This window comes from Pieris brassicae, chromosome 5, assembly GCF_905147105.1.
Source record: "Pieris brassicae chromosome 5, ilPieBrab1.1, whole genome shotgun sequence".
Lineage (NCBI taxonomy): Eukaryota > Metazoa > Arthropoda > Insecta > Lepidoptera > Pieridae > Pieris > Pieris brassicae.
Window position 1 is genome coordinate 5,484,980 of NC_059669.1, and position 25,258 is coordinate 5,510,237.

General features: G+C 34.1%; 4 protein-coding genes and 1 non-coding gene across 10 annotated transcripts in view; 1 reads left to right on the top strand and 4 right to left on the bottom strand.

Annotated features, from left to right (window-relative positions):
• The window catches only part of LOC123709748 (E3 ubiquitin-protein ligase Ubr3), a 39,561-nt gene extending 29,919 nt beyond the window's left edge, over nucleotides 1–9,642 (bottom strand). The window contains exons 1-4 of the mRNA XM_045661279.1: nucleotides 9,075–9,642; nucleotides 3,652–3,865; nucleotides 762–1,020; nucleotides 101–222 (exon numbers count right to left, since the gene is read on the bottom strand). Of these exons, the coding sequence (XP_045517235.1) occupies nucleotides 101–222; nucleotides 762–1,020; nucleotides 3,652–3,865; nucleotides 9,075–9,291 (812 nt within the window). The 5' untranslated portion in view covers nucleotides 9,292–9,642. The remainder of the gene's footprint in view (nucleotides 1–100; nucleotides 223–761; nucleotides 1,021–3,651; nucleotides 3,866–9,074) is intronic.
• Nucleotides 9,643–10,858: 1,216 nt separating this feature from the next.
• LOC123709409 (probable ATP-dependent RNA helicase DDX56) lies at nucleotides 10,859–22,007 on the top strand. Of its 6 annotated transcripts, XR_006753727.1 has the most exons (14): nucleotides 10,859–11,103; nucleotides 13,630–13,854; nucleotides 14,018–14,280; nucleotides 14,360–14,620; nucleotides 14,765–14,960; nucleotides 15,268–15,417; nucleotides 15,949–16,046; nucleotides 16,579–16,720; nucleotides 17,168–17,392; nucleotides 18,879–18,950; nucleotides 19,380–19,410; nucleotides 19,645–19,798; nucleotides 20,220–20,375; nucleotides 21,873–22,007. XR_006753727.1 is itself a non-coding variant. In XM_045660725.1 (12 exons), the coding sequence occupies exons 1-10, from the start codon at nucleotides 11,044–11,046 to the stop codon at nucleotides 18,942–18,944; spliced, it is 1,686 nt and encodes a 561-aa protein (XP_045516681.1). In that variant the 5' UTR covers nucleotides 10,859–11,043; the 3' UTR covers nucleotides 18,945–18,950; nucleotides 19,380–19,410; nucleotides 21,873–22,007. The 6 variants fall into 6 exon arrangements, 3 of the variants coding, with proteins under 3 accessions (XP_045516681.1, XP_045516682.1, XP_045516680.1); XR_006753725.1 differs by lacking the exon at nucleotides 20,220–20,375; XR_006753726.1 differs by lacking the exon at nucleotides 19,645–19,798.
• Nucleotides 19,641–19,806, bottom strand: LOC123710521. Its single transcript, XR_006753844.1, has one exon. It is a non-coding gene; the product is annotated as a U1 spliceosomal RNA (small nuclear RNA).
• Nucleotides 20,117–21,300, bottom strand: LOC123709412. The gene is made up of 5 exons (XM_045660729.1): nucleotides 21,121–21,300; nucleotides 20,880–21,035; nucleotides 20,722–20,817; nucleotides 20,508–20,650; nucleotides 20,117–20,353 (listed from the first exon to the last, which is right to left on the bottom strand). The coding sequence occupies exons 1-5, from the start codon at nucleotides 21,160–21,162 to the stop codon at nucleotides 20,164–20,166; spliced, it is 627 nt and encodes a 208-aa protein (XP_045516685.1). The 5' UTR covers nucleotides 21,163–21,300; the 3' UTR covers nucleotides 20,117–20,163.
• On the bottom strand, nucleotides 21,818–24,717 carry LOC123709411. The gene is made up of 7 exons (XM_045660727.1): nucleotides 24,543–24,717; nucleotides 23,940–24,125; nucleotides 23,698–23,793; nucleotides 23,112–23,314; nucleotides 22,586–22,717; nucleotides 22,179–22,371; nucleotides 21,818–21,965 (listed from the first exon to the last, which is right to left on the bottom strand). The coding sequence occupies exons 1-7, from the start codon at nucleotides 24,576–24,578 to the stop codon at nucleotides 21,852–21,854; spliced, it is 960 nt and encodes a 319-aa protein (XP_045516683.1). The 5' UTR covers nucleotides 24,579–24,717; the 3' UTR covers nucleotides 21,818–21,851.
• Nucleotides 24,718–25,258: the final 541 nt, after the last annotated feature.

Sequence of the window (25,258 nt, forward strand, 5' to 3'; positions counted from 1 at the left end):
TACATTACATAACTGTTTCCATTCAATTCCACAATTTTTTTATAATCCTTTTACGATAAGTCTTCGAATTGACCATAAAGTAAATAAAAATTATACATACTCGTCAGGCGGATCTGGGGCAGGAAAGCTCTCTAATGCCCGTTCGTACATGCGGTTTGAGTCTGCCATGTAGCGTCCATACTCAGTCTCTGGAAAAGGACCCTCCACCAGGTTGCGGTACATCTAGAAATAGATTTAAACAAGGTTATACGAACATTATCTGCGCATTGACCACTGACCCATAACAAAAAAAATATTAAGAGTTTATGCCCCGTAAACCCACGGTCAAATTTCAAACACGACTGTTTCATTTATTAATTTTTTATATGAAGACACTGTATATATGCAATAAATCTTTAGCTAATGAAGTTGCATTGAAGAATTACAGTCGTATTGAAGACTGATGCTCTGCTTAGTGGCTAAGATATTTGAGTATGAAAAATTAAGGCTGTTGCAATATCCAAGGTATGTTATACTTTGTATTCCAACCAATATTTAGTTTCTGAGCTAGAATGTTAGACTAATATTTTAGTCAAAGTAATGGAAAAGAAATATGCCTGATCTTCATTTATTGGTTTTATATATAAACAGGAACCAATCAATAAAAAAATTGGTTGATTGATCTGCAAAGTTATTTTCTATGTTTTATCTGTATTATCCAGGTCACAGTTAGTCTTTGATAAAGCCGACGACTAGTTTACGATCTGAACTTAGAGTAATACCTGTGGGTTGATTAGCGCCTTCGTCATAGCGGAACGCATAAGGTCTCCCATATTATTGAACTCCATCAACATCTGTACGTAGCCCTCGCACTCTTGTACCGCAACACGATAGTTGTCTGAACTGCCGCCATCACTGTTCTCCCTGAAGTGTTGTAGAAGACGCAGTATGAGACGCGGCATCATGGCTTCCGCGACACAAAGTAATTCCGCCGGCGCAGAACCCGGTCGAGGACATTTATTTCCGTGATTGCTGCAGAACCTGAAATTATAGACTCATGACTTTTCTATACTATATTGCATGTAGATTTAAAGAATATTAACAAATTATAAGAATCCCGAGAATATTGTCAGTTTTCCCAAACAGATTTTAAATATGTATTTGACATACATTTTACACAAAGGACACAAGCGCAACATATTTAGGGAGGCATAGAAAGATATTGTATTTTGGTTTGTTAATTTTAATCAAACGAAAAATTCTCATTTGCCTATTGTATATAATCATTATTTCATTGTAGAATCCGTGTACCGCCTACAGCATACAGTGGGCTAACTTAATGTCAGCGTAATCAACATTAGTGTAGGTCACGTTTATATCAGCTGTTAGACACGACATTAATAACATAAAAGCCCCGATCTACAGCTGTGAGTTATGTCGCGGTTATAAAGGTGACTTGTACGTCTGAAAATAAAACATTCTAGTTGATAAACGTTTAATCTACCCCTGCAATTTAAAATGAAAACATAAATTATTATTATTTGTACCGTACCAATTGTAAAGGTCAGTAAGTATTAAATGAACAAAAAGTTGTATTCGCTTAATTCAAGGAGTTTGTACCTAACTGCAATAATCTTACGCACATACTGAATTCACTTTATAATTTTATTCTATTTTATAAATGGACACTTTTGATAGGTTACCGCGGTAACTTCCGAACTTGTTAAACGTAATATAATAGTAGTGTTTGTATCAAAAGGGTTAAACTAAAAAAATCACTTGAAGTGAAAAATAAAATAGCGACTGCTCAACACTTTTCAAAATTATTTTGTATGGACACGTACGTGATGTATATTCTAAGTGTTACATCCCTAAATGTAAGGTGTAACGTTGACGGGGTTATTTAATAATTAAACAATTTAGATATAGGAAGATGATCGCAACTCAACAACAGTTAGTCTGCGATTGGTATTTGGTAGACAGCGGCTGCCTAAATGTAATTAGGAAAAAAATATTCTTAAATTATTATGTTTCTTTTTTAAAAATGCCTATTAAACGAAATCAAATCAGTGCAATAGTCTTACCTACTATTATAGAACTTAATCGGTGTCTCGTATTTGCCAGATGTTATGACGCTTGTTGTATGGGGTAGAGGGCGAAGGCCGAGGTTAAGGCAAGCATAACGGTTACACATTGTTTGACCGCCGGTGACACCGCACGTAGTAACGGTTATAACTAGTAATTAGGACATGCCAAGGCATATCAGGGGCCTGCGGCATTTTGCGAGAAACGTGACACTACACGCACGTTGTAAAAAGATTTAACTACCACAACACTGTTTCCTATGATAAAGAGAAAATCATTTGACAAAAGCAAAACTCCAACTGTTGGCCTAATGGCTACGGCGTGCGACAATCATCCCTGATGTCGTATGTTCAATAGGCTTTCTGTCTAGGTTCGCAGTAAATACTCGCTTAAGTGCATAGGAAAACATCTTGAGCGAGCGGGCGTGTATCAAATCTAAAAATATGACATGTGTCAGAAGGATAAACACCCACTTGTCTACGAATTAAACAAATTAGTATGCTAATAACAATTATATCGAAAATTATTTACGTTACTGTTTTCAAATACGAATATTATGTCATATATTGCTAAACCTAAAATCGTATAGATCTGGATGTAAATAATATAAGATAATAATAACAACTCATATTATGGAGGTATTAAAAGATCATTAGATACGCGAGAGATGTTGTGGTTCACAGTTTCACATAGATCAAGCTCATTGCTATCTATATCCTGCTGCAGGTAACTAACTATTAAATTTTATATTTAATTATAGTAATAACCTAAACATTTTACAAGAGAAATTGCATCTATTTAGAAAGATCTCGACGAGACTTTAAATTGTTGTATTAAAAATTAAAAATTTATAAATTCTTATGAAATGGTAAATATATTTTATCCAATTTATTTTTTGTTTGAAGTGGATTCGGGAACTGTTTTGCCATAACATAATTTGTTTAGTTCGAAATTTTAAATTTTAAAACGTGTGTTCGGTCCGCTAGTTTAGTAAAAATACTTGCTATTATAAGCCTATGACATCATTAGCGCGACGTAATATTATGGTACAAGTTATTTTTCCAGTGACCGCGATGTCCCTAGACGGACTCGCGTAGGCCACGATTACCTCAGGGCTTGATTTACCCACGCTACATATTCAGTGAAACATAGTATCCACCAAAGGTTGCACTATATCCACTACAAACACAATTAATAGGCTCTTAATGAAAAGTCATCCTATCTACAACAATTCAACAACATAGTACATAACACACTATTATATACTTTATGTGACGATGTATAAATATTACGGAGTACATGTAAACAGCCGATTTAAGAGATCCGGAGATCTGATCCTTTATATATGACTCACCTCGTATTAAGTAGTTACAATGTATAATTATATTAGGTGTTATTTCCTTTATTATTCCCTCCTGTAATAATATATCCTAGTAAACACTAGTAAAAGTAAATACGAGTTTCATTTACTGAGCGAACAATAATTGGTTCGGGTTGAAAGACCCAAATGTACAAAAGGCCTATTTGCCTTTAAATAGTGACAAAGACGTAGAAATTGAATCTCGTTATGGATCTATAGATACTGACCCGTCCTCCTTCATAACAGAATTGTCTCCGCAGTCGCAAGCTCCACCAGCCTGAGAAAGGAACATGTTGAAGTCGTGGGTAGAGTGATCTCCGCGATGGAAGCACTCTCGGCATATGGACATGCACGGCGATATACCGCACGTTCGGCACCGGTACGCCACCACCCGGGGAATCCACACCAGTCCGCATTTGTCATGCTTGTCGTAACTACGCACTGTAATAGACATAAAAGTTTATAATATTGACCTTATTATCTGATATACATAAATTAATATACGTTGTTTTATTAATTACAGTTATAGTTGTTTATGACATCCGTCAAAGACTCGGTTTTATAAGGTAAAATCACGAGTTATAAATAGTGCCTTTAGGTTTTGATTATAAATTATGAAAATTTAATTGAATTTATTAAAATCTGCAACATTATTATTATTTTGCTACTACCTAGTCAAAATGACATTTGTTTCTCTGGGGTTCTCACAGCTATATCTTTTGTTCGTATAAAATAAAAATATGCAGCGCATACCCATAACTAATATAGTAATAAATAATCTATAGGTGCGTAAATCTACAAAAGTACATGCTGATACCACAAATAAGAATTTTCGCATTGGCTTCAAAAACCAATATTAATTTATACAAATATAAACTAATCAGGTAAGTCACGTAGGATTTTTCTTATAAGGGATAGGTTCGAGCCAGAACTAATATTCCATTATGCAACAGTAAATGGAGGAGTTATTAATGAGTAAGTTGAGCGTAATTAATTATAGGTAGCGTGCGCAGTCGTCACAAACATCGCTCGTGCAATGCCCCGTGCGCAGTGACACCTTTATTCCCAGCTTTAAACTATAGCTATCTGTCCTATTGTGTTTCGAGGATACATCAGGCACATTGCCAATCTATCTGATTCGATTTGAACTGTTTAGAGCTTATTAGAAAAGAGTTTTCATTCTTAAAAGTATTTGCGCAATGATTTGTCTATTTCAAATGGGTTGGTGAAAATGTATTTAACCATGGGGAAAACCAAGTAGGGTAGACAACGTTAGCATGACTCACGTAATAATAATTGGTAGTAGTGAAATCAATGATCCAAAAAGCATCGTATATATTGTATTATACGATAAAATTTGGCATAAACCCCGAAATATCAATAACTCTTATGTAGCAGTAATAAAGATAGAGTAGGTTTTAGTGTATTTACCAGAATATAGTTTAGTTGAGTATATAGAAAATACCACTTATTAAACAGAACAAGATAATAATATACTAATTATAAGATTGAAAACTAAGGTTTCTTTGTTTTATATTACACGCCTTGATCTGTCTTTAGTCTACATTCTAATAATTACCAGGTCTATGCCATTACGTACACAGCTCACTGTACTTTCAACTTGAGTCGGTTTACCACGTGAAATAAAACGTAATAATGCACTAATCGTACTTTCTTGCGGTGCAGTAATAATTGACAAAAGCAGTACGCGTTGAATTAATCAACGATTAAGAAATAGTCAATTATATAGAAGCGGGGAAAATGATGTGTATTCTTGGAACGGGTTGCATCGCACAGGGGAGGGAGGCACGTGGCCATCAGCTGGCCAGGGTCAACGCACGACGGAAAACTGCGCAAGTCAACGTACGCCCGGCTTTCAGACCGATCCCAGCCGGTTACCAAAATGCTGAGGACACAGATAACTTCGATGTGGAAGACCATTAAATCTAATATTTTTGTAAATAATTTTGATTCTAGTATTGTCTTTTGTTGACATAGCTGTTACACATTAAGAAAAACACTTTTTGAACGGATTGACGCTATGTATTATTATTAAAAACTTATAATTATTTACACAATTCTAATTTTTTTTCCGACGTTTCGCGTGCTTTTCGCTTAATTTTGATTCTGTTTAGAAGGTCTTTGTTGTAATTTTGTTTTGTTTTCTCTAAACGTTAATAATAACGTTTAGAGAACGTACGAACGCACAATAATGTGCATCATCAAAATCACTCTTTTGCTTAAAATTGGTTATAATATTTTTATGAAGCTTAAAATTTTAGTTAAGAATTGTGTAGCATTTTCTTTATATCTTTGTGTATTGTATGGATTTCTCGGCTCAGTTCAAGCCAGTGGACCGTCACGTTTTAATCGAACAGATTAACCACAGAAATGTGCACTTAATAATATATCTATGAAGTAAGATCCTATATAAGTTCTTTCCGGCAATAAATAATGTGCATAATTTTTTTTGCGACAAACGTGCACATTAATTTATTATCCTTAGTAAGCATAAATATCAGGTATCTGCTATATACAAGCTTTCTTGTCTCCTTGCCGAAATATGTGAACCATATAGTAAAAACCATGAACGACAGGTAAAAAAGACTAAAGAGTTAGACTATCTAATATATCATACGTAAATTTCATTCCAAAGCTGGAGTAACTAAAACACTATGTTTACATAGTTTTACCTAATTTTTAATTGGATGATATATAAACCTAAAAGAGTCACACCGGCAATATAAGACAACCTGTGACATTTAGGTCAAGCGCAGCAAGGGCGATGACATTGACGAAGCACTAAGCCAGAGACAGGTGGCAAAAAACACACCACACGTCACGGCAACGATCTCTTAGGACCTAATAAGTGGTTATATCAAGTGCATACAACCGATACAAATATATTTGATGAAAGTTAGGATGGCGGAATGTATATGATTTAGATCTCAAATAACCTGAGGGAAATGATACGACCACGTCGTGGATTTAGAATTTGCACTCTTCATCTGTACTAGATACATAAATGTTTATAACGATTGTTTTATCACTATAATGCTAATCATAATGCAAGAATAATAAGGTTTCAAAGCAAAAAAGATGCATTTTTATTTTTTTGGGCCTGCTGAATGATGCACGTTACAGAGGGCGACAAGGTCACTCCACATCTGGTGAGCGACATTGTCTCAGCAAAAATGGCAAATAAAATCACTAATCTGACATGTCCTGATTACCATCCCGGCTTTAGGAAGGCAAACATATGTGTGTGTAATAATTTGTGCGTTAGATATATTTTTTAATTCCTGCATTAGTTATCAATAACAGAGCTTTAAATCTTCCTTGGACATCAAGATATACTTGTTGATCGATGATTTTTTTTTAAAATATTAGGATATAAAATAATTTCTTTTTACGTGACTGTCACAATTCTGACCTTAGATTATTGTTTTTTCTGAAAGCTAAATGCACAGGTCACATTACAATATTTATTTCCATGCCATGATAGATAAAGATATATCTTTAGAATACTTATTAGATTTTATTGAAGCAGTGTGAGGTTGTATGTTTAACTGCTTTAAAGTTATGGGATATGATGCAATCTCAAGTCAAGATTGTTAATTCGAGATCTCGGAATCCTAGATATTTAGGAGTGATTTTGGAATAGCTTAAGAAGCGAATAGTATCGAGAAGACTGTTTCATAAGCAACATCTTATGTCAGTCGCTCTCAACTCAACACTGGTTGGCACTAAAAGGCCGGCAACGCATTCGCGAGACCTCTGGCATTGATATTGTCCATGGGCGGCAGTATCACTTCATCAGGTGAGCTTCCTGTCCGTTTACACCCTGTTTTAAAAAAAAACTAGCTAGATTCATCTCTTTTTTTATAACTGACTCCAGTCTATCTTATCTCCCAAAAACACGGGAAGGACTTTTAGCTGCTCTCAGAGTCTCTTATTCTTCTCGAAGAGTCGTGTTGGTTTTTAATGCAGCAACAAGGAAAATCCTCCGCAATAATTGATAAAGCCAATTTATCTGGAGCCGTTTTCTGTTGGTGGTAATCTTATTAAAAAGCAGTGGAGGCGTTTAATAATTTTTTTTCGTACGATTGATATATTTTCTAGGCAAATGGAAAATTCCGTCGCGTTTGAACTGGTCCGAGTCATCTTTACAATTACAGGGATTTTCACATTTGGTGTGGTTGCATATATTCGACGCTCAGAGATACGCTTGTTCGTCGAAGAATTAACGTTTCTGATACTACAGACACTTAATCTTGTTAATTCTAGGAGATCTCGTCATGTTAAGCTTCGGCATTGATGTCGAGAAATGGCACGAAATCTTGCGGGTTCGGAATCTCGCTGAGATCTGGATTGCATTGCTTAGTCATGCCCTAACATAGCATCAATTATTTTTTCTTTCTATTATCTCTCATTGATACTTGCACTAACCTAACTCAAAAGTCTCTGATTTGTGTCAAATACAGAAAGTCGACTAACTACTTGGTAGTATATAAACAAAACAGACAGCAATCTATCTGCCAATATATCTTACTTATAAGTGTAAGTAACTCTCAAATAAATAAAATTAGTGATGAGGTGAGTATATACAGCTAATATATCAGAGTTTCTGGGTTTGATAACAAAGCAAACAATATCATTTTTGTTGTGTTATTGATGCTGTAAGAGAGCTTCCCAGGACCAATCAGGCTGGTTTATTATGCTGGATGTATTCTGTCCTATCTGAGAGATAACACACCTTAAGTTGAGTAAGTTATTGTCTCTGTGCTTCTTGATAATATGTATCCTTCTTTACAAATTTATCAGCAACAGTCACACATGTATCACAAGAAATCATTATTAAATATTAATTAAGTAAAATAAAGTATTATTAAATATAATACTTTATTTTACTAGGTATTATTCACCTAACAAAATGTATCATAAAGTATCAAAGGTGGACTATTTTCCTTCATTAAATTGTTTTGAAAGAAAAAAAAATAGTGAAATGTCTTCCTTTCTTTAGTTCCAATTAAAATACATTTTATTTAAAAATTTAAAGAATTGACATAATACACTCGCATATTTTTTCCAAATAATAAAAGTAAATTTGATACCTAAAACATAATGTCCACCTTTATTGTCATAGTTTATATTTGTAAACCTAAAATTAGCTCTCCTACTCCAATATCTATTTATTAAATGTTTATTTTACTTTTACCATGAATCCTATGATTACCTCTTAATTATTAAAAAATGTAATTGATACAGAGAGTTATTTGTGTTAAAAAAGTAACCATTTGTTCCATAATCAGAGAATAAAAAATTCATAAAGCATTCAATTAAAGATCATTAATCAAAACAAATGAGATATATTTATAAGAAACAAATCACATTCCTGTAACATAAATACATGGATTATGAGACTACTTAGTAAATAAGGGCCCACACAAGTATATAACACTCATTGCATTTATATATTCAATATGGTATCAATTGAGGTAGAACATAATATTCACAGCAAGTAATTATCAAAATTATTTTAGAAACAGACAAATTAAAAAGATATAAGGCAAATTTATTTGGTATATATGAACATAGAATATTTGTATTCCTAAGTTTTGAGTCATTAATAAGTTTCTTGTTAACTTACCAACTGCAGAAAATTCGTCTGGCGTCCTGCCCCCAGCTAGCAGCCACCTGCACCAATCGATGGTTTCCCATTCATCGATGGCCTTGCTGGGATTAAGAAGCACATCCAGCAAAGGGCCTAAATGTTGAGGTGAACCGCTAGCGCAATCCGCATGGATATATGCAGCTGCCCCTCTTTTGCCCTTCTTCATTAATACTTGCACAGTGGAGTTAGACATTATGTGTGCACACTTTTCACTGAATTTCACAAAAAATCATTAGTATTACACATAGGTCACTTTATAATTCGGTCACTCACGGAAGAAACACCATTTCCAGTTTTACATAAGGCAATGAACTGCGGCTCAAAACGCATTCGCGGTCAGACATGGTCGTAGTGTATATAATTCAAAAGCAATGGATTCACAATTATGATTAACATAACACATTATTTTTAGAATTGGAAGTTAAACTAAGACAAATTCAATGTGATTTATGATTCTCGGTTAAAAAATAAAAAATTACATTAAATTTTATGACTGGCGAATCCAGAAACAACTAAAATCTTGAAAAGTCATTTGGATTTTGGGTTGCTATAACAAAAAAGCAACCTACCACAGAGATACTTCTCTTATATATTTAAGTCCATCAAATTGCTAAAGGTTCTGGTTAGCCTTAAAATAAATCATAAAATCTTCCAAAGAAGTTTTTAAATAGTTATATCGTTATCGGTTAGGGATTACCAGTTCACCAGATCACAATGAGTATTTAGTAGTCATTGAATGGTTTATAAATTATCTATTAGAAATCTTTGTACGAGGTCCATATACATAAGCCGAAAAGGGGGTGTCTAGTAGACAATAACAAATAACTTTGTATGTACATATGTGTTGTTACTGAGTTGAGAGGCAAATTAAGGGCTTTCGTGTAAAAAGAACTTCAAAATTCGTATTTATTTAACATGTTGAGGTTAACATTATTTAACAATCGACTCCACGTATGGAAGCCACGTTTTTTCTTTGTGATAAACAAAAAAATAATAATCATTGTATGATTATTTTAACGTGAAAACTTATATTGCATGGTTAAAGTTTAGACACAGTATAATGCTTCCTATCTCATTTTCTCCTACGTTAAAACTTATAAATTTATGTGTATGTCTCTTTTTCCTGTCGCGTTTTCGTTTCATTGACTTTCAAACTATAATTATTTAAGTTTTTATCCAAATTAATAATTGGTATTAAACTTAAAAATGAATATTACATTCGTCTCATTATCTTAAAACCAAAATTTTTGAAGGTTCCACTTCTACCACGTGTGAATTACACACATGTTTTTTTTTGTTATAAATAAGTAACAAATATAATGATTAAAATGTTACTATTTGATGTGATTTTTAAATAGCTTTGGTGAAAATAGGATCGAGTGCATGTAATATTTCGATGGTTAAAAGTAAAAAATGATTCATGATCCAATACAATCTTCTAGGACAATATGTATGAGTCACTTTGTATGACTTCGGTATTTGTCATATATACCAATCATCATAATCCAATATCGATGTTGATGTAGTTTCAAAGTCCGGTAAGACTTTGAAACGACATATAGGGTAATATCACTTTTAGCACTAACTCTATTTTGACATCCAGGAGTCATTTCTGAAACTTACTCTCATTAAGTCACTAGTATTATAAAACAATTACCATAGATAATAATGCAGATAATTGCCAAATCTTTCTAGTTTGTGACTACAGACAAACCTTACATTATTTATGTACAATCTGTGATCTATATTAATCATATATCTATATCAATTATCTGTCCTTGAAAGTTAAAACGCAAAAGTAGTAAACATAGTAATTCTTTAAAAAATGTTTAACTTGTGATTTAGAAGTTAGAACAGTAATTACTACTTAAAAATCAGATGTGTTTTTAATTAAACTGCTAACTATAAAAAAATTAACCAGCGTGGAAGTGAACATAGAATAAATATGGCAGGCGAAAACAAGGTTATGTTTCATGAAATGGAATTAGATGATCGCTTACTTAAGGTACGATAAATACATACCTTTTTCATTAAGTACAATAAATTAAACAACTCGAAATAACCTTTTAATTTCGAATATGACAATATCAAGCACATTTAATTTTTACATAAGGCAAAACGCCACAACGTGTGTTATTAGCCACTAGCCAGTTGACGAAGGGAGCGCCGCTGGCTAGGTAGCTGCTTTGGTAGGATATATGGTCCATAGTTTTAGTGCATAAGTACTTTATTTCTATTACATCTTGAATCAAATTCCAGGTGTTTTAAAGCTTTAAGTCGATATGTTTCAATTTGACCTTACCTTACCATTTTGACTTAACTTAAATAGTGCTTGGTTATTACTTAGGTTATCAATCATCACATTTCATGTCTGCATCTGCCATAACATGCAAGTCATCCATAATCTTTTAGTTAACTTGACACTTTGTTTCGTTTAAGTACTTGTTGCGCTTTTGAGATGCTGTTCTCTGTAACAGTTGCTAAATAAAGACAAATAACTTATGGCAAACAGTAGGTCTGATCTTGTTGCTAATGTTTTAATTATAATTTTTTTTTATAAGGGAGCTAACTCTTCTCACAATTTTCTGACACTTCAAGGGGTGTAGATGATATTTTAGCTACTTATTAAAAAAAAATAAGTTGTCTTGTGTAGTCCATACCAAGCAGTAGTTTCAGTCTTCCTTATGTAGTTCTTTTATTAATACTGTAAAGACAGTTTTTACTCCTCTTTACACACATGTGTTTACAAGGATTGGTTTAAGATGCCTTAAATCCTATTGATTTTAATTAAGCAACTAATTTACAGTACCCTTGCTTGCTTAAGTCCATGTATTGATTTTAAAAGAATATGTATTTTATTTCCTTTTATACTGTTTATGTAATTTACTATAATTTTTCATTATGTATAATCTGTTTTCATTTTGTTTTCTTTCTACCATAATAAGTTTCAATATAATTTGGAAATTTCATGTATTTTTTTCTAAATTTTTTCTGTCTATGTAGTATATGTCCATCTCTCCTTTATCCAACCATTTAATGTATTTTTTACACTTTTTGTTAGTAAGCTTTGTCAATTTTCAACATACTTTGTTACATTATCACTTCCTTTATTTGTTGAGATTCTAAATGAGAGCAGATTAGTTGTTAAGTCTGGAACTTGTATGTGATGTCATTTAGTATAATCCATTGCACAGAAGCAAGATTTACAAAACAAAATTTAAAATATATTAAATGAATATGTCACAGCCTTCCACTTCAAACAGAGGAACACCAAAAATTTTAAAAGTATCATTGTGTCCAAGACACTGCTGCCAATTATAGAAGCTAATAGGCAGACAATTTAGCTCAATCCTGAGCACAAGAAATTATCTTGTCCATCCTTGATAATTTTCATGTAACTTTGGTAGATTGATAGAACTTTTGTATATAGAGAGAACTCTTCTGGGGTGGCAATGGAGATAGATCAAGGTGCAACCTACACAGTGAGAGATGAAGCGAGAAGGTTAATAACATTAGGAAACTATCTCCTAAGTATTACTTCCCTTGTCACAATGTGTAGAGGCACAAGTTTAGAGAGGTACAGACCAATAGACATAGTTTTACGTCAATAACATAGCGAAATGGTTGACACTGAGCAAAGAAATGGATTGAGAAAGCACAAGAACGTTGATCACGCCGACAAAGATAACTGTTATAGGTCAACAGGCCCATATATAGATATGTTTGAAGCTTATCCTATGCGAGTAAACAAACTAAGGTTGGGTCATGATAAAATTTCTTTTTCCGAGTCTATAGTGTTCATAGAAACTTCCCGGTCTCCAAGTATGGCGTATCAGGTGCTCACCATATACTAATAAAAGCTTCTTCTGAAAGAAGGTCTTCAATAGTCCAAAGGGAAGAAATACGCATCAGTTGTTGCCATTTAACCACCATAACATTACCTCTATCGACATGGACATCACAATAACAAAAACCACACTCTATTACAATGTTTATAAACATTACATTTATTTACAGTAATCGACTCGTAAGACAATATTTTTACTTCGAATATGACAATGTAAAGCACATTAATTTGAATATACATATAGACAACAGAATTATGCCAAAAAGGTCGCAAGCAATGTGCCAGCAACCAACACCTATTTTACGAAATTAATATGAATACTAGTATCATGAATTCTAACTTATAATGGAAGGCTAACATGTTTACCATGGTACAAAAACTCTATGTGGACTCTTGTTTCTCGATTAGTATCTTGGTAAATAAAGCAATAACATCAGAAAAGGTTAAACGCATTAAAGGCATAAACATAATGAAAAGGCACGAAATTCTAAATTTAAATGCGTCTTGTGTAACCACATGTGTATAACTGTACTGTGATTAATTGATAAGAACTAGTGAAAATTTTGCATTTAATAATTTAAATTATTTTGTCATTAACATTGTGTTTCAATTTTTTGCTGTATGTAAAACAGTGCAACATGGTGGTATCTATACAAAATTTATAGTAAGTTTAGTATTTTCCAGGCAATATCACAGCTTGGGTGGTCAACTCCAACATTAATTCAAGAAACTGCAATACCTCTGCTATTGGAAGGAAAGGATGTTCTTATGAGAGCCAGGACAGGATCAGGCAAAACTGCAGCTTTTACTATTCCTGTAATACAAAAGATACTAAACTTAAAAAACACAAGTTTACATCAATGCATATCGAGTCTAATTTTATCCCCCAGTAAAGAATTATGTGGCCAGGTTAGTTTCTTTTTATAATTCTATTGCTCTAAGTAAAATTTCTTTGTGTAAGATTCAGAGTCAATACTTAGCACAACTTATGATATTTATATTGAAAAAATTGAATTTGATAAAAATCCACTTATTGTGTGAAAAATTTGAATATGTGTATTCATCATTATAGATAGCTTCAGTTGTATCAGAGCTAACACTAAAATGTTCAAGAGAAGTCAGATGTATAGATATATCATCCAACACAAACACCCAAATCCAAAAGTCTCTACTGTTAGATAAACCAGACATTGTGGTAGCTACACCGGCTAGAGCATTAGCACATCTTAAAGCTGGTAACATGAATCTGAAAGATGATTTAGCAATGCTAATTGTAGATGAGGCTGATCTTGTATTTTCATTTGGCTATGAAGATGAGGTGAAAGAGCTGTTGGGGTAATTTGCTATTAAATTATTTCCATATGCAAATCTAAATTAACTCCATATTATAATAACCCTTTTAATAATTTTACAGGTATTTGCCAAAGATTTACCAAGCTGTATTAGCTTCAGCTACACTATCAGATGATGTTATCAACCTTAAAAAGATAGTTCTTAGGAACCCAGTGACATTGAAATTAGAGGAACCTGAATTGGCACCATCCTCCCAATTACAACACTACCACCTATTCGCGGAGGAAGATGACAAAGCAGCAATATTATATGCCTTGTTGAAACTTAATTTAATAAGAGGCAAAAGCATTATCTTTGTAAGAACTGTTGACAGATGTTATAAGTGAGTATAAATTAAGTAACAACTTTCTAGACTTCATAATTATATTTTTTATTTCTTTTAAATAGTATTCCACATTTAAAAACTCAAAGCAAAATATGATATAATATAATGATGGAAAGTTATACTAACAATTTTTCATTTCAGATTAAAATTATATTTGGAACAGTTTAAAATTGGCTCATGTGTTTTGAATTCGGAATTGCCAGCTGCCATCCGATGTCTGTCTGTGGACCAGTTTAACAGAGGTCGCTATCAAATTATTGTGGCCTCCGATGAAAAAGCTTTAGAAAAACCCGATGGTGGATTACTTAAAGGGGAAGAAATTGGCAAGAAAAATAAGGTGAATACAATGGATCCCACATTCCTTAACACACTTTGCATATTACATATTTTGCCTCTTTAAGTACCTGTTTCATTTTCATTCAGCAGGTCAGAAATAAATGCAGTTGTAATGTGAAGTTTAATTAGAAGAAAATTATTCATAATAATAAATTTGGCCATTTTATATTTTTAAAAATGAACTATGTACAAGCAAATTAAATACATTATGATATGAATTAGTAACAAAGTAATAATATATGAATAACCATGTCACAAGAATCTGTTTTCAGCTGTCTTTTCTAGTTTTAGGATTTTTATTTTTACAGCAAAAATCTAAACGTAAAAAAGACAAGGAGTCCGGAGTATCTCGTGGTATTGATTTTCAACACGTAGCCAACGTCATTAATTTTGATTTCCCTCTGGATGTCACATCTTACGTACATCGAGCAGGACGAACGGCACGCGGGCACAATCAGGTATATTTTTTAACACTTCAATTTTTTTTTATTGGCTTTGAACTCACTTGCCCAGGTTGAGTATCTCACATCTAACCACAAGGGATATGATGCTTCTCAATAAGATCTAGTGTTGCCTTAACGTCGACTCTTTTTTATAAAAAATAAATCAGGCTAATTGCACACTTTTTAACTGAAGTACTCTTTCGTCTCTTTCTGTCTAGTTGTATTTACACTGTGAGAAAAGAGACTTACATATTAATTATAAAGATCTATCTCTTTCACTTTATAACGCAACAATAAATCTATCGACATGACTCTAATGGTAAGATGTGGAATCTTTAAAAATGATCAAAGTAACAAATGCCATCTCAGGCCAAAGCCCATAAAAGGCTGAAGCGCCACTGAATTATAACAGAGTGCCAAATACCAACTTAGTTTACATAATGTGATTAAACTGGAGTTTTTTTCTGGTGTAACAATGCACTGTGTGAATTTTATCATTAAACAATAGTTCAATTTTCTGTATCCTAATCCAAAATATTTGTTTAGGGGTCAGTGCTATCATTTGTATCAATAAGAGAGAAACCTTTACTAGAAGAGGTGGAGGCTCACTTGTCCAAAGGGTTCAACAATCAGAAAGTGTTGCAGTAAGTTAACTTTATTTGCTGCTTACTATATTCTTTGTATGTTCTATATATAATAAGCGTTAATTTCTACCACAGTTCGATACAACAATTTTTATAGTATCTGTGGTCACTTGCGTTACATCGGGACATTTTTACAATGCCAATGTTTAGATGATCTGCAGCCTAGCAGAATATATATATGTTAGCAGACCCGACAGCGATGTCCTGTACAACTCAAATACAAAAATATACAAATTTTAAATATGCTGTAATTATCTGGACAGTTTTGATAAAGAATAATCATTAAATTTTAAACATTTTCGAATCTACTTCAACACACACAAAAATTGCATCAATTGGTCCAGCCGTTTAGGAGGAGTTTAATAACAAACAGATGCACAAATATTATACATTTGGATTTTTGTTTAGCTATTACTGTTTTTTTTAGTAAACGACTTTTTTTTATTGTGATTTTTGGTGTTTTTATATAGAGTACAAAATCTATGATTTCCATGGGTAAATTTTAATAGGAAATAAATACATGATATTGCAGAAAGTACTCATTTGCGTTAGAAGAAGTGGAAGGTTTTCGTTACCGGTCTAGGGATGCCTGGCGAGCCGTCACTCGCATCGCCGTGAGGGAAGCACGACTACAAGAGATTAAGCGGGAACTGCTGAACTGCAACAAGTTAAAGGTGAGAATATTTTACGGGACTAAATCGCGTTCGTTAACAAACTGTACTAATTAATTTAAAATTACGTAATTTTTTACTATTCAACTGCTTTATTTTTGAAATTAATGTTTTTTTATCATGCTTCGTCGCGTGGTTTCTTGAATAATATAAGTGATATCGCAATACACCTAAATACTTTGTAGACTAAGGAATTGTAAAAGGAGAATGTTCGTAAATATAATGTGTACTATAAAATTGCTAAGAATTTTGAACAAACGTAAAGAAGCTAATATTTTAAAGTCGTTTGATTAGAAATGTTGACTCACTGAAATGTATAAAATTAATCCAATGATGACAAAAAACCACATATCTCTTTGATGAATGACTAATCTTCTCCCTGAGTTTATACAAATTCTGACATTCCGTCGACTTTGTATGAGCAGGTAAGTTATATAATGCTATGTTTAGGGATTCTTCGAGGAAAACCCGGCTGAGTTGGCGGCGATTAAACGAGACAAGGCCCTACACACGGTCAGAGTTCAAGAACAATTGGCCCATGTCCCAGAATATTTAATTCCCGGGGCACTCCGACCGTCTGAACCTGAAGCCAGCGCAGACTGCCCGGCGCCCCCACAAGCTGCTAAAAGAAAGATCCAACACAGTTATGGCAGCGCTAAGCGTCACAAGTACCAGGTGAAGTAATAAAATTTACATTTGTATAAGTGGAAATTTCAAATATTTGAACCTTTCAATATAAAATATTATTAAGAAAACACTTTTTAAACGGATTGAAGCTATGTATTACTATTATAAACTTATAATTATTTACATAATTTTAAATTTAAATTTTTTCCGACGTTTCGCGTACTTTACAGCGTGACGTTTCACGGTGACTGAAGACAAAAGTCGTCGTTACCAACTCTGTGGAAATAAATACAGATAACACAACTTTCTTTACAGCTGTGATACTTTTGACATTCAACACCTTTTTTCTTCAGTCACCGTGACCACGCACGCTGTAAAGCACGCGAAATGTCGGAAAAATATAAAATTATGTAAATAATTATAAGTTTATAATAATAATACATAGCTTCAATCCGTTTAAAAAGTGTTTTCTTAATGTGTAAAAGCTATTTTAACAAAAGACAATACTATAAAATATTATTATTAAACAGTTTGTTCAGTGGGAAGCATCAAAATGTATGGTCATATATCTCAATATCTCAAACTAATTCCAAGTCATCCAGTAATTAATGTTGTTAATATAAATTAATATCAGTAAATTGAACTGTGAAACAACTCTGCTCCCGAGCATAATGCTGAGCCAGGGCCAATTACAACCAGAGCACACACACGCATTACACAATGAAACCTTTTTTTTTAAATTGTTATCTCTCTAATATTTTTTTAAATATTTTTGATTATTGTTATTTTATGTGTTTCTGTGTGTGTGTTTTATTAGTAATAAATGTTATGTCTATGTCTAATAAATGTGTCGCTTTTTTACCATTATTTTTATTAGGAAAGTTGCAGATCAGATATTTATAATAAATTAAGGACCCTGATTACCTGTTAAGGATAACTTAATAATATTTATTCATAACAGTGCTTTTTTGATTGAATTAATTCTTTATCGAGCAGAATTGATTAACTTATTATTAAACCACTACCACAACACATACTACCACTGTTTTAATATTGTTCCCAATATACAGGGACAAAAAGATTTTAAATTTATTTTAGTTTCTTTTAAATGTATATTTTATTATTGTTATAACGTACAGTTTACAGTTAAGGGAGCTCTCAAGTATTACGTCACGTAATTTTTGGAGATTCTTGACCCCCCCCCCATGAAACGCACCGTAACGTTTTCTGTATCCAATAGCAAAACGTTTCGTGACCACCCCCAGTGACTCTTTATACCTAAGAAAAGAAAAGAGCCTTCTTTTTCCTTTTTTTCCTTCAAGAAAAAAGCGTATAAATTATTAATAGGTCGGCAATGCACTCGCGAGCCCTCTGGCATTGAGAGTGTCCATGGGTATTACTTAACATCAGGTGAGCCTCTTGCCCGTTTGCCCCCTATTTTATAAAAAAAAGATTAATGAAAATATACACATGAATTTTATTAATAACAATAAGCTACGTAATTAATAATATTAACATTACATGTACATTTCAGGCGCGACGCAACAACCCGCTGCAAAGCTTCGAACTAAAGACACTGAAGAAATCGACAGACACATAGCTCTTTGTTAGTATATTACGAATAAATCACGATTTAATATTTTTATATTAAGAAATGGATAAGAGTATAAATGGACTAATGTTTTTGATAGGCAATTGAATATTATAATATTATATATTGGCTGAAATGATCAACTAATCTTCAGTCGCAGAATTGATATGTATGGAATGAGTTCGTTGAGACAAACATCCATCAAAAATTCTAATACAAATTGAGCGAAAGTCTTTCCAACCCTATTTATCTATTCTGTGACGACGTCGTTTTTACACATGAATATACATAAATGTTATTAAATTGTATGGTTTGAAGTACTTAATTTATCCTGTTTTTAGAAACGACTAAGCTGTTTCAGTTTTGAAAATACATGTATTTTGATACACGCAAAAATTGTGTTCGAATAAAGTATGCCTGATGTTGTGTTTTCTTTCCTCACAGTGTTCCGGTGCCGGCTCGCGCGTTTCTGTTGGTTAGTACTGCCTTACAATCCCTGTTATATTTCAATATAAAGAGTTTATTTTATTCCTGCTTTTATTTTAGAAAGATATAAAAAAAACCACTTGCGTTTTTATATTAATAGGGCAGAAGCGTTCGCATATGTTCAATAACACTGTTGCATCAGGGTCCTTGATTTTACGTGACTGATAACTTGTGATTCAAAGTATTGTTTTACAATTCTATAAGTCATAGTTAAAATTAATAGGAACTGCGCAGTACGCTAGTCCCAACTACCAAAAATTACGCGTACGACGTACCCTTCTTAGGGTAGTCACAGACAGGCTTGATCCAACCGCAGTGCAATGGTTGGCGCCAGCCCGGGGCAACCGCCTTCCTGATCACGGTACACCCTACGCAAGGTTAGTATGACTTTAGTTATGTACCCAGGTCTTATATAGATTGTTGGATTCTCTTTGATAGCGCGTTTTTGTGGCTTTGATTAAAAGCTTCCTGACATCTATTGAACAATTTCTAAAATAAAGTAACAATTGCCATACCCAAAAACTTTAATACATAGATACTGTCAATTTATGAAATATCTTAATTAACTTGGCTTACAGTTTATACAACTGGGTGCTTCGTGGCATTATATTTAGTCGATATTATCTTTGTTCATATACAAAATTGACATTTATCTTGTACCAGAAGGCTAGGGCTCAATTTCTAATTTTCAAAAAATATGCAATGAAACTTCACAAATTCAGACATTATTTATTTTACAATCCTACACAGATTTTGAGATTCGTCTCTTTCTGGGAGGTTCTTTGATGATTGTTCTAGAGTCGCTGTAGGCTTTTCGGAGAGCGATAGCCTGTTCCCGAACCGTATTAGCAGGAGTCTCCAAGGAGGGTGGCCGATGTAAATAATACCCATAAGGACCCATCTCACGCCGCTGCCAGGGACTTGTGGTTATCCTACAAATTTAATTAAATAAATGTAATGGTCATTATACTGTGCTATTAAAAAGCTAAAGATGATTATATCTCATGGTAGGAACTACTTTTTGACACCTGATATTGTACTCGCGATATATATTTATACAAGTTATTGAGTATCATCATAGTTTACCATATCATCAGTGGTGGCGAAGAAGGTCGAGGCCTCGTGTGGTAGTATAGAGCTAGTGGAGTCGCCCCGCACAACCATATAATCCATTGTTGCATCACCTTGCGTCCTTCCAGCTCCTCGCGAGTCACAGTCTCTACTTGTTCCTGTTAAAGAGCAGAAATGGCTATCATTTGTCCCAAAATTACATCCATATTTTCAATAATAAACTACTTACGTCACTGTAGTAATATTCCACCACAATTTTAATAACTTTGACCACTAATGTCCAAAAATGAAGACTGTATATAACCATCCAAATGAAGATGAGGTGCTGTAATGTAATGGTATAATCAGAATAAAATCACCAAGGCAGGCAAAAATTGTAATACAAACCTGTAGAATGATTTCCCAGAGTGGGATCCGGCGAAACATGAATCGTTTGAAGAGTGAAGAGACGATGCGATGTGCAAATGCAGCAGATCCCGCTGCCCATAGTATTGTAGGTACTACCGACAGCACGTTGTCTCCGCATCGCGCCCATTCCAACAACTATTACGTAATTATTGTAAAAATTACCTTCATAAGAAACTGTGCTTCCCAAAGGGTCTAATACTCTACCAATCTAGTTATTTACCTGAACACACTGGAGATTTATGTAATGAAAGGACTGGATCATGTTGATTGGAAACTAGGTTATTGGTAATTATTTTGCATATTGAAATATTTCAGATTTTGTATTGATATTAAAATATATGTTGTGACTGCGTCATGTCCGTCACGTGATTATAATAATAAGGGATTATAACAAATTAGGACTCGGCTGCATAGATTAATCGGTTGCTCTATAGACTAATTAGGATGTAATTCCTTAGACATTACTTGCTGTACTTCGTCTGGACGAACCAGTTCTTAAACTATTATTAACTGTAAAACAAAAGTTGAGGCATTTTTCTTTATCTTTCCGTTCCTTTTTTTAAATTATCAAAGTATTTGATTATATCTACTATTTATTGTAATAACATTGTTGGCTTAGCGTGGCTTCAGCGTACGGCTCTCGTCCCTGAGGTCGTAGATTTGATTCCCGGCTGTGCACCAATTGACTTTCTTTCTATGGGCGTTTCATTCTCTCGAACGGCGAAGGAAAACATCGTGTGGAAACCGGCTTGCCTTAGACCCAAGTCGAGGGCATGTCCCAGGTATTGGAAGCTGATCACGTACTTGCTTATTAGATTGATCATGAAACAGAGATCTGAGGCCCAGACCCAAAGCGTTGTAGCGTCACAGATTATTTTTTATTGCAAGAGGTTTAGTTCAAAAATAAAAGTTACTACTATAATTTATTATGAGATTTATTTAAAGAAAGAATCATATAGCTCGTTTCTCCAGGGTGGTTCCAGCGAACGAGCCCGTCGCGGCGGTTCCAGCGCTAGCACCAGTGTCGCAGGACTGCGGTGGATCGCTACACGGGCATCTGGTTTTCTGAATGAAAATATTAAATTACTGACATAACAAATACATTCATTCATTAGGTTTTATTCTCTCTCCTTTCGTGTTAGTTGCAACTGCTATTATATATTTTTTTAAATTATATCGATCAACAAATTTTTTCACTTAATGTGCTATTCGGTAACAACTGTCGACAAGTATTAGTGCCAAAAATAGGGGTTTTGTCATGTAGAGCGCGATCAGTACCGTAACATATGCTCTGAGTTGGTCCAGTATCTGCGCCGTGGTCTCGCTTGCCGAGCTGACCAGGCGGGCACTAAGTTCCCTGCGTAGTGTCTGGCGCAAGGCCGGATCGCTGGCGGCGCGGGCACAATACGCAAACGACACGCGGCTTCCGGCTCCGCTGACCTCCACCGACGCGGTGCTGCCCAGCCCACTTCTCTAGGTCACAACGTTACAACTATCATGTACGCCCCCAAATTATTATAGGAAACATAATTAGAATAGTTTGGTTCATCTTTCTCACGTAGATACAGTTAATATAATTAATATAACGAATAGGTGGAGTCTTATGCAGTAAATAATTTGTTGTCATTCCAAAAAGTTGGAAGTTTCCCTATACGTTGGTAACCTTTTACATTGTTACTAGTTACGTATGTGTATCGGCCTCAGCTGGTGTCTGTGTGTAGCCGCGCAGGCGTGTGTGCACTGCACCTACGAAACTGTTCACTTTCTGTATGGTTTGATGCAGGCCGCGGGAGGCGCGGGCGTGCAGTTCGGCTTGCCTGAAAGTGATAAGTTCCTGTAATAAGAACCTCTAAGATTACACCTATCAAGTTTATTTTTCAACTGTCACTAGTGTCTCATGTATAAAACTTTTTCGGACTCTTTATTATTTTACTATCCTCTTACAAAATTGCAAGTAAATGCAATCAGGTTACTTTGTTCGATGCTTAAGTTTTAAGTGAACCTAGCCCTAAGGCTGAGGCCAAGTAGATATGATATCTAAATGATTAGATCATTATATCATACTATTATTCCATCATAGAGGAAAGGGGCGATGTCGGTCATCGTATTTAAAAAAAGGTTATCAATAAGTTAAACAGTATAAGAGCCATCGTTAGTTGATTAAAGAGTGGAGTTCTGATTGAGAAGTGTTGTTACTTGTCATTTACCAACCACTGTTCCAAGTACGGCATGTTGAAGCGCGTGCAATAGTGCTTACGGACGTAGTCAGCGTAGCATAGTGACAGGAACCAGCAGATTGTGATGTGGATTTGCGGCTGTTGCTGCTTTAGAAACCGCGTCAAGGGGCCCAGCGGGACCAGATCCGACTTGCCCAGAAACCCCGCCGTCGTCATCTCCAATAGGATGTTTGGACTCTGACGAGGACCACATTCTGAATTATCTGGCTCGTAGAATAAGGCAACCTTTTATGGCACTTGTTATAAACAACAATTATTTGTATAACAGAACTTAAAAATTTAATCCCTTTTTGTTGCAACTATATTTGAAGATGGCTCAGTGCTCTAAAATCGTAACAACTAATACATTCTGGTATATATGTAAACATTGAGTAAATAATTAGACGATTTATAGATATTTTATTAAACGCATTATTCTATGAGTAGTGTATCGATGTGGGAATTAATGCGTCTGTGCTGAAACAATGTTAGTTTGGATATGGCTCTAACGAAAAGTATCGTACATTAATATTTCCAACAATTCAGATCTGCTACAATTTAGTTCAATTAAGTATACTAACGTCTCTAATAAGGGTGTCAAGGTAGTACTGAAAAAAGCGCATCGAACAGACCCACAGATGCACCATCAAAGCCAGCATTCCCAGGACCATCGAAAACTAAAATATTTTTAATATTATTTTTGGGATCCTATTGAGCTTATAAAGCCGTATTATTAAAAGTGTTAAATAAGATATTAAGTAATTCAGAAAGCGAGCAAAATTGTAGTGTTACATTTATAAAATTAGAAATAAGGATGACATACGACAAGAGTTCTTTCGAGCAATGAGACGTGGGCATGGTCACCGGCAACAAATATAGTGGCCTGCAATTCATTGAAAAGAAAAAGTGCGGCAGCGCTGGCGAACACGGCAGTGGGCCCCATACCCCACGCTTCGCCGTTGCAGCTCAGCCATCGCGCCACGCTCTCCAGCTGAGACTCCGACAGATTCTGTCATCACACCTTCTTCAATTTTGTATAAGTACGGTTTGATTTCTACTTAGGAAACTAAGGAACTCGGGTACTCGAGCTAGGGTATTTAGTAAAGATTATATGTTATTTGTATCAATTCCTAACTTTACAGGAAACGGTTTATGGATCGAAATGTAGCAGAAATTTTCAAGAATATTAACGGAAAGTCCATATTCCATTTTAGATAAAGTCGCTTAGTAACGTAATATGATGTAGTAAAATGAAGTAAATTTGTAGAGTCAACAAGAAATGGCGTTTCATTCATATGAAGGTGCGGTAAATTATGCGATTTTTTGGATTCCCAGGATTTGAGAAAGATACACATAAACAGATACTTTTAATTATAGCTTATGGTAATATAAAATAATAGGACATTCTAAGATTTGTTTTACTCACGCAGTGTGTATTGAAGCTTACAGTTTTTCCCGCCATACGCGAGGAACCTAGAGCCTGGCTCCGTAGTTCTTAGCATCTTCTCTTTTATGAATACATTACTTACATCACGAGAATTTTTCCATATTTTTTGGTTTTATGAAAATTAATTGTCAATTTTAGACATTGATACGTCTAGTTGGTCGTGACGTTATCAGTCGTTAGTAAAAACTTGTTTTGTATATTGATAATTTATACAAAATATTTATGTGCATAACAAAACACTCCTAATATTTTATAACATATTATTAAAACACGTCAAAAATGGTCTACACATTGTAATAGGCTCCCACCCAGGTTTTTTTATTTGAATACTATTCGTAATTGCTACGAGTAGATTACGTATTCCTTAGAAGAATAGGTTCCATACGTATCTAACGTATATAACCTATTCGTCGATGGTAAGACTACTGAAAAATTAGGGAGTGAATAAATAAAACAAAAAATAATTAACAAGTGTTCAGAAGACCTGTAATGGCTGACACAGGCCATTTCTGTACATTTGTTTTTATTGGACTATATTTGGCTATCACGCACACATTCTAACAGCAGAGTACTAATTCAATACGGCCAGTGCAAACTGATTTAGTATTCTTTTCTCTAAATTCTGATATTTATTATAGAGATCCTTTAAATCCTTGCTATTTAACACAATCGTTTCAATACATGTATTAGTCCTG

Bases quoted from the DNA above. Each gene is read 5' to 3' on its own strand.
- LOC123709409 (XM_045660725.1), top strand. From the start codon at position 11,044: ATGGCAGGCGAAAACAAGGTTATGTTTCATGAAATGGAATTAGATGAT. The intron at 11,104-13,629 runs GTACGATAAATA...AGTATTTTCCAG, and splicing joins TAGATGATCGCTTACTTAAG to GCAATATCACAGCTTGGGTG. The intron at 16,721-17,167 runs GTGAGAATATTT...TGCTATGTTTAG, and splicing joins TGAACTGCAACAAGTTAAAG to GGATTCTTCGAGGAAAACCC.
- LOC123709411 (XM_045660727.1), bottom strand. From the start codon at position 24,578: ATGGCGGGAAAAACTGTAAGCTTCAATACACACTGC. The intron at 23,794-23,939 runs GTATGTCATCCT...AAAATATTTTAG, and splicing joins TGCTCGAAAGAACTCTTGTC to TTTTCGATGGTCCTGGGAAT. The intron at 23,315-23,697 runs GTTAGTATACTT...GGTCCTCGTCAG, and splicing joins TTGACACCCTTATTAGAGAC to AGTCCAAACATCCTATTGGA.
- LOC123709412 (XM_045660729.1), bottom strand. From the start codon at position 21,162: ATGATCCAGTCCTTTCATTACATAAATCTCCAGTGTGTTCAG. The intron at 21,036-21,120 runs GTAAATAACTAG...ATTACGTAATAG, and splicing joins TAAATCTCCAGTGTGTTCAG to TTGTTGGAATGGGCGCGATG. The intron at 20,651-20,721 runs GTAAGTAGTTTA...GCTCTTTAACAG, and splicing joins TGGAATATTACTACAGTGAC to GAACAAGTAGAGACTGTGAC.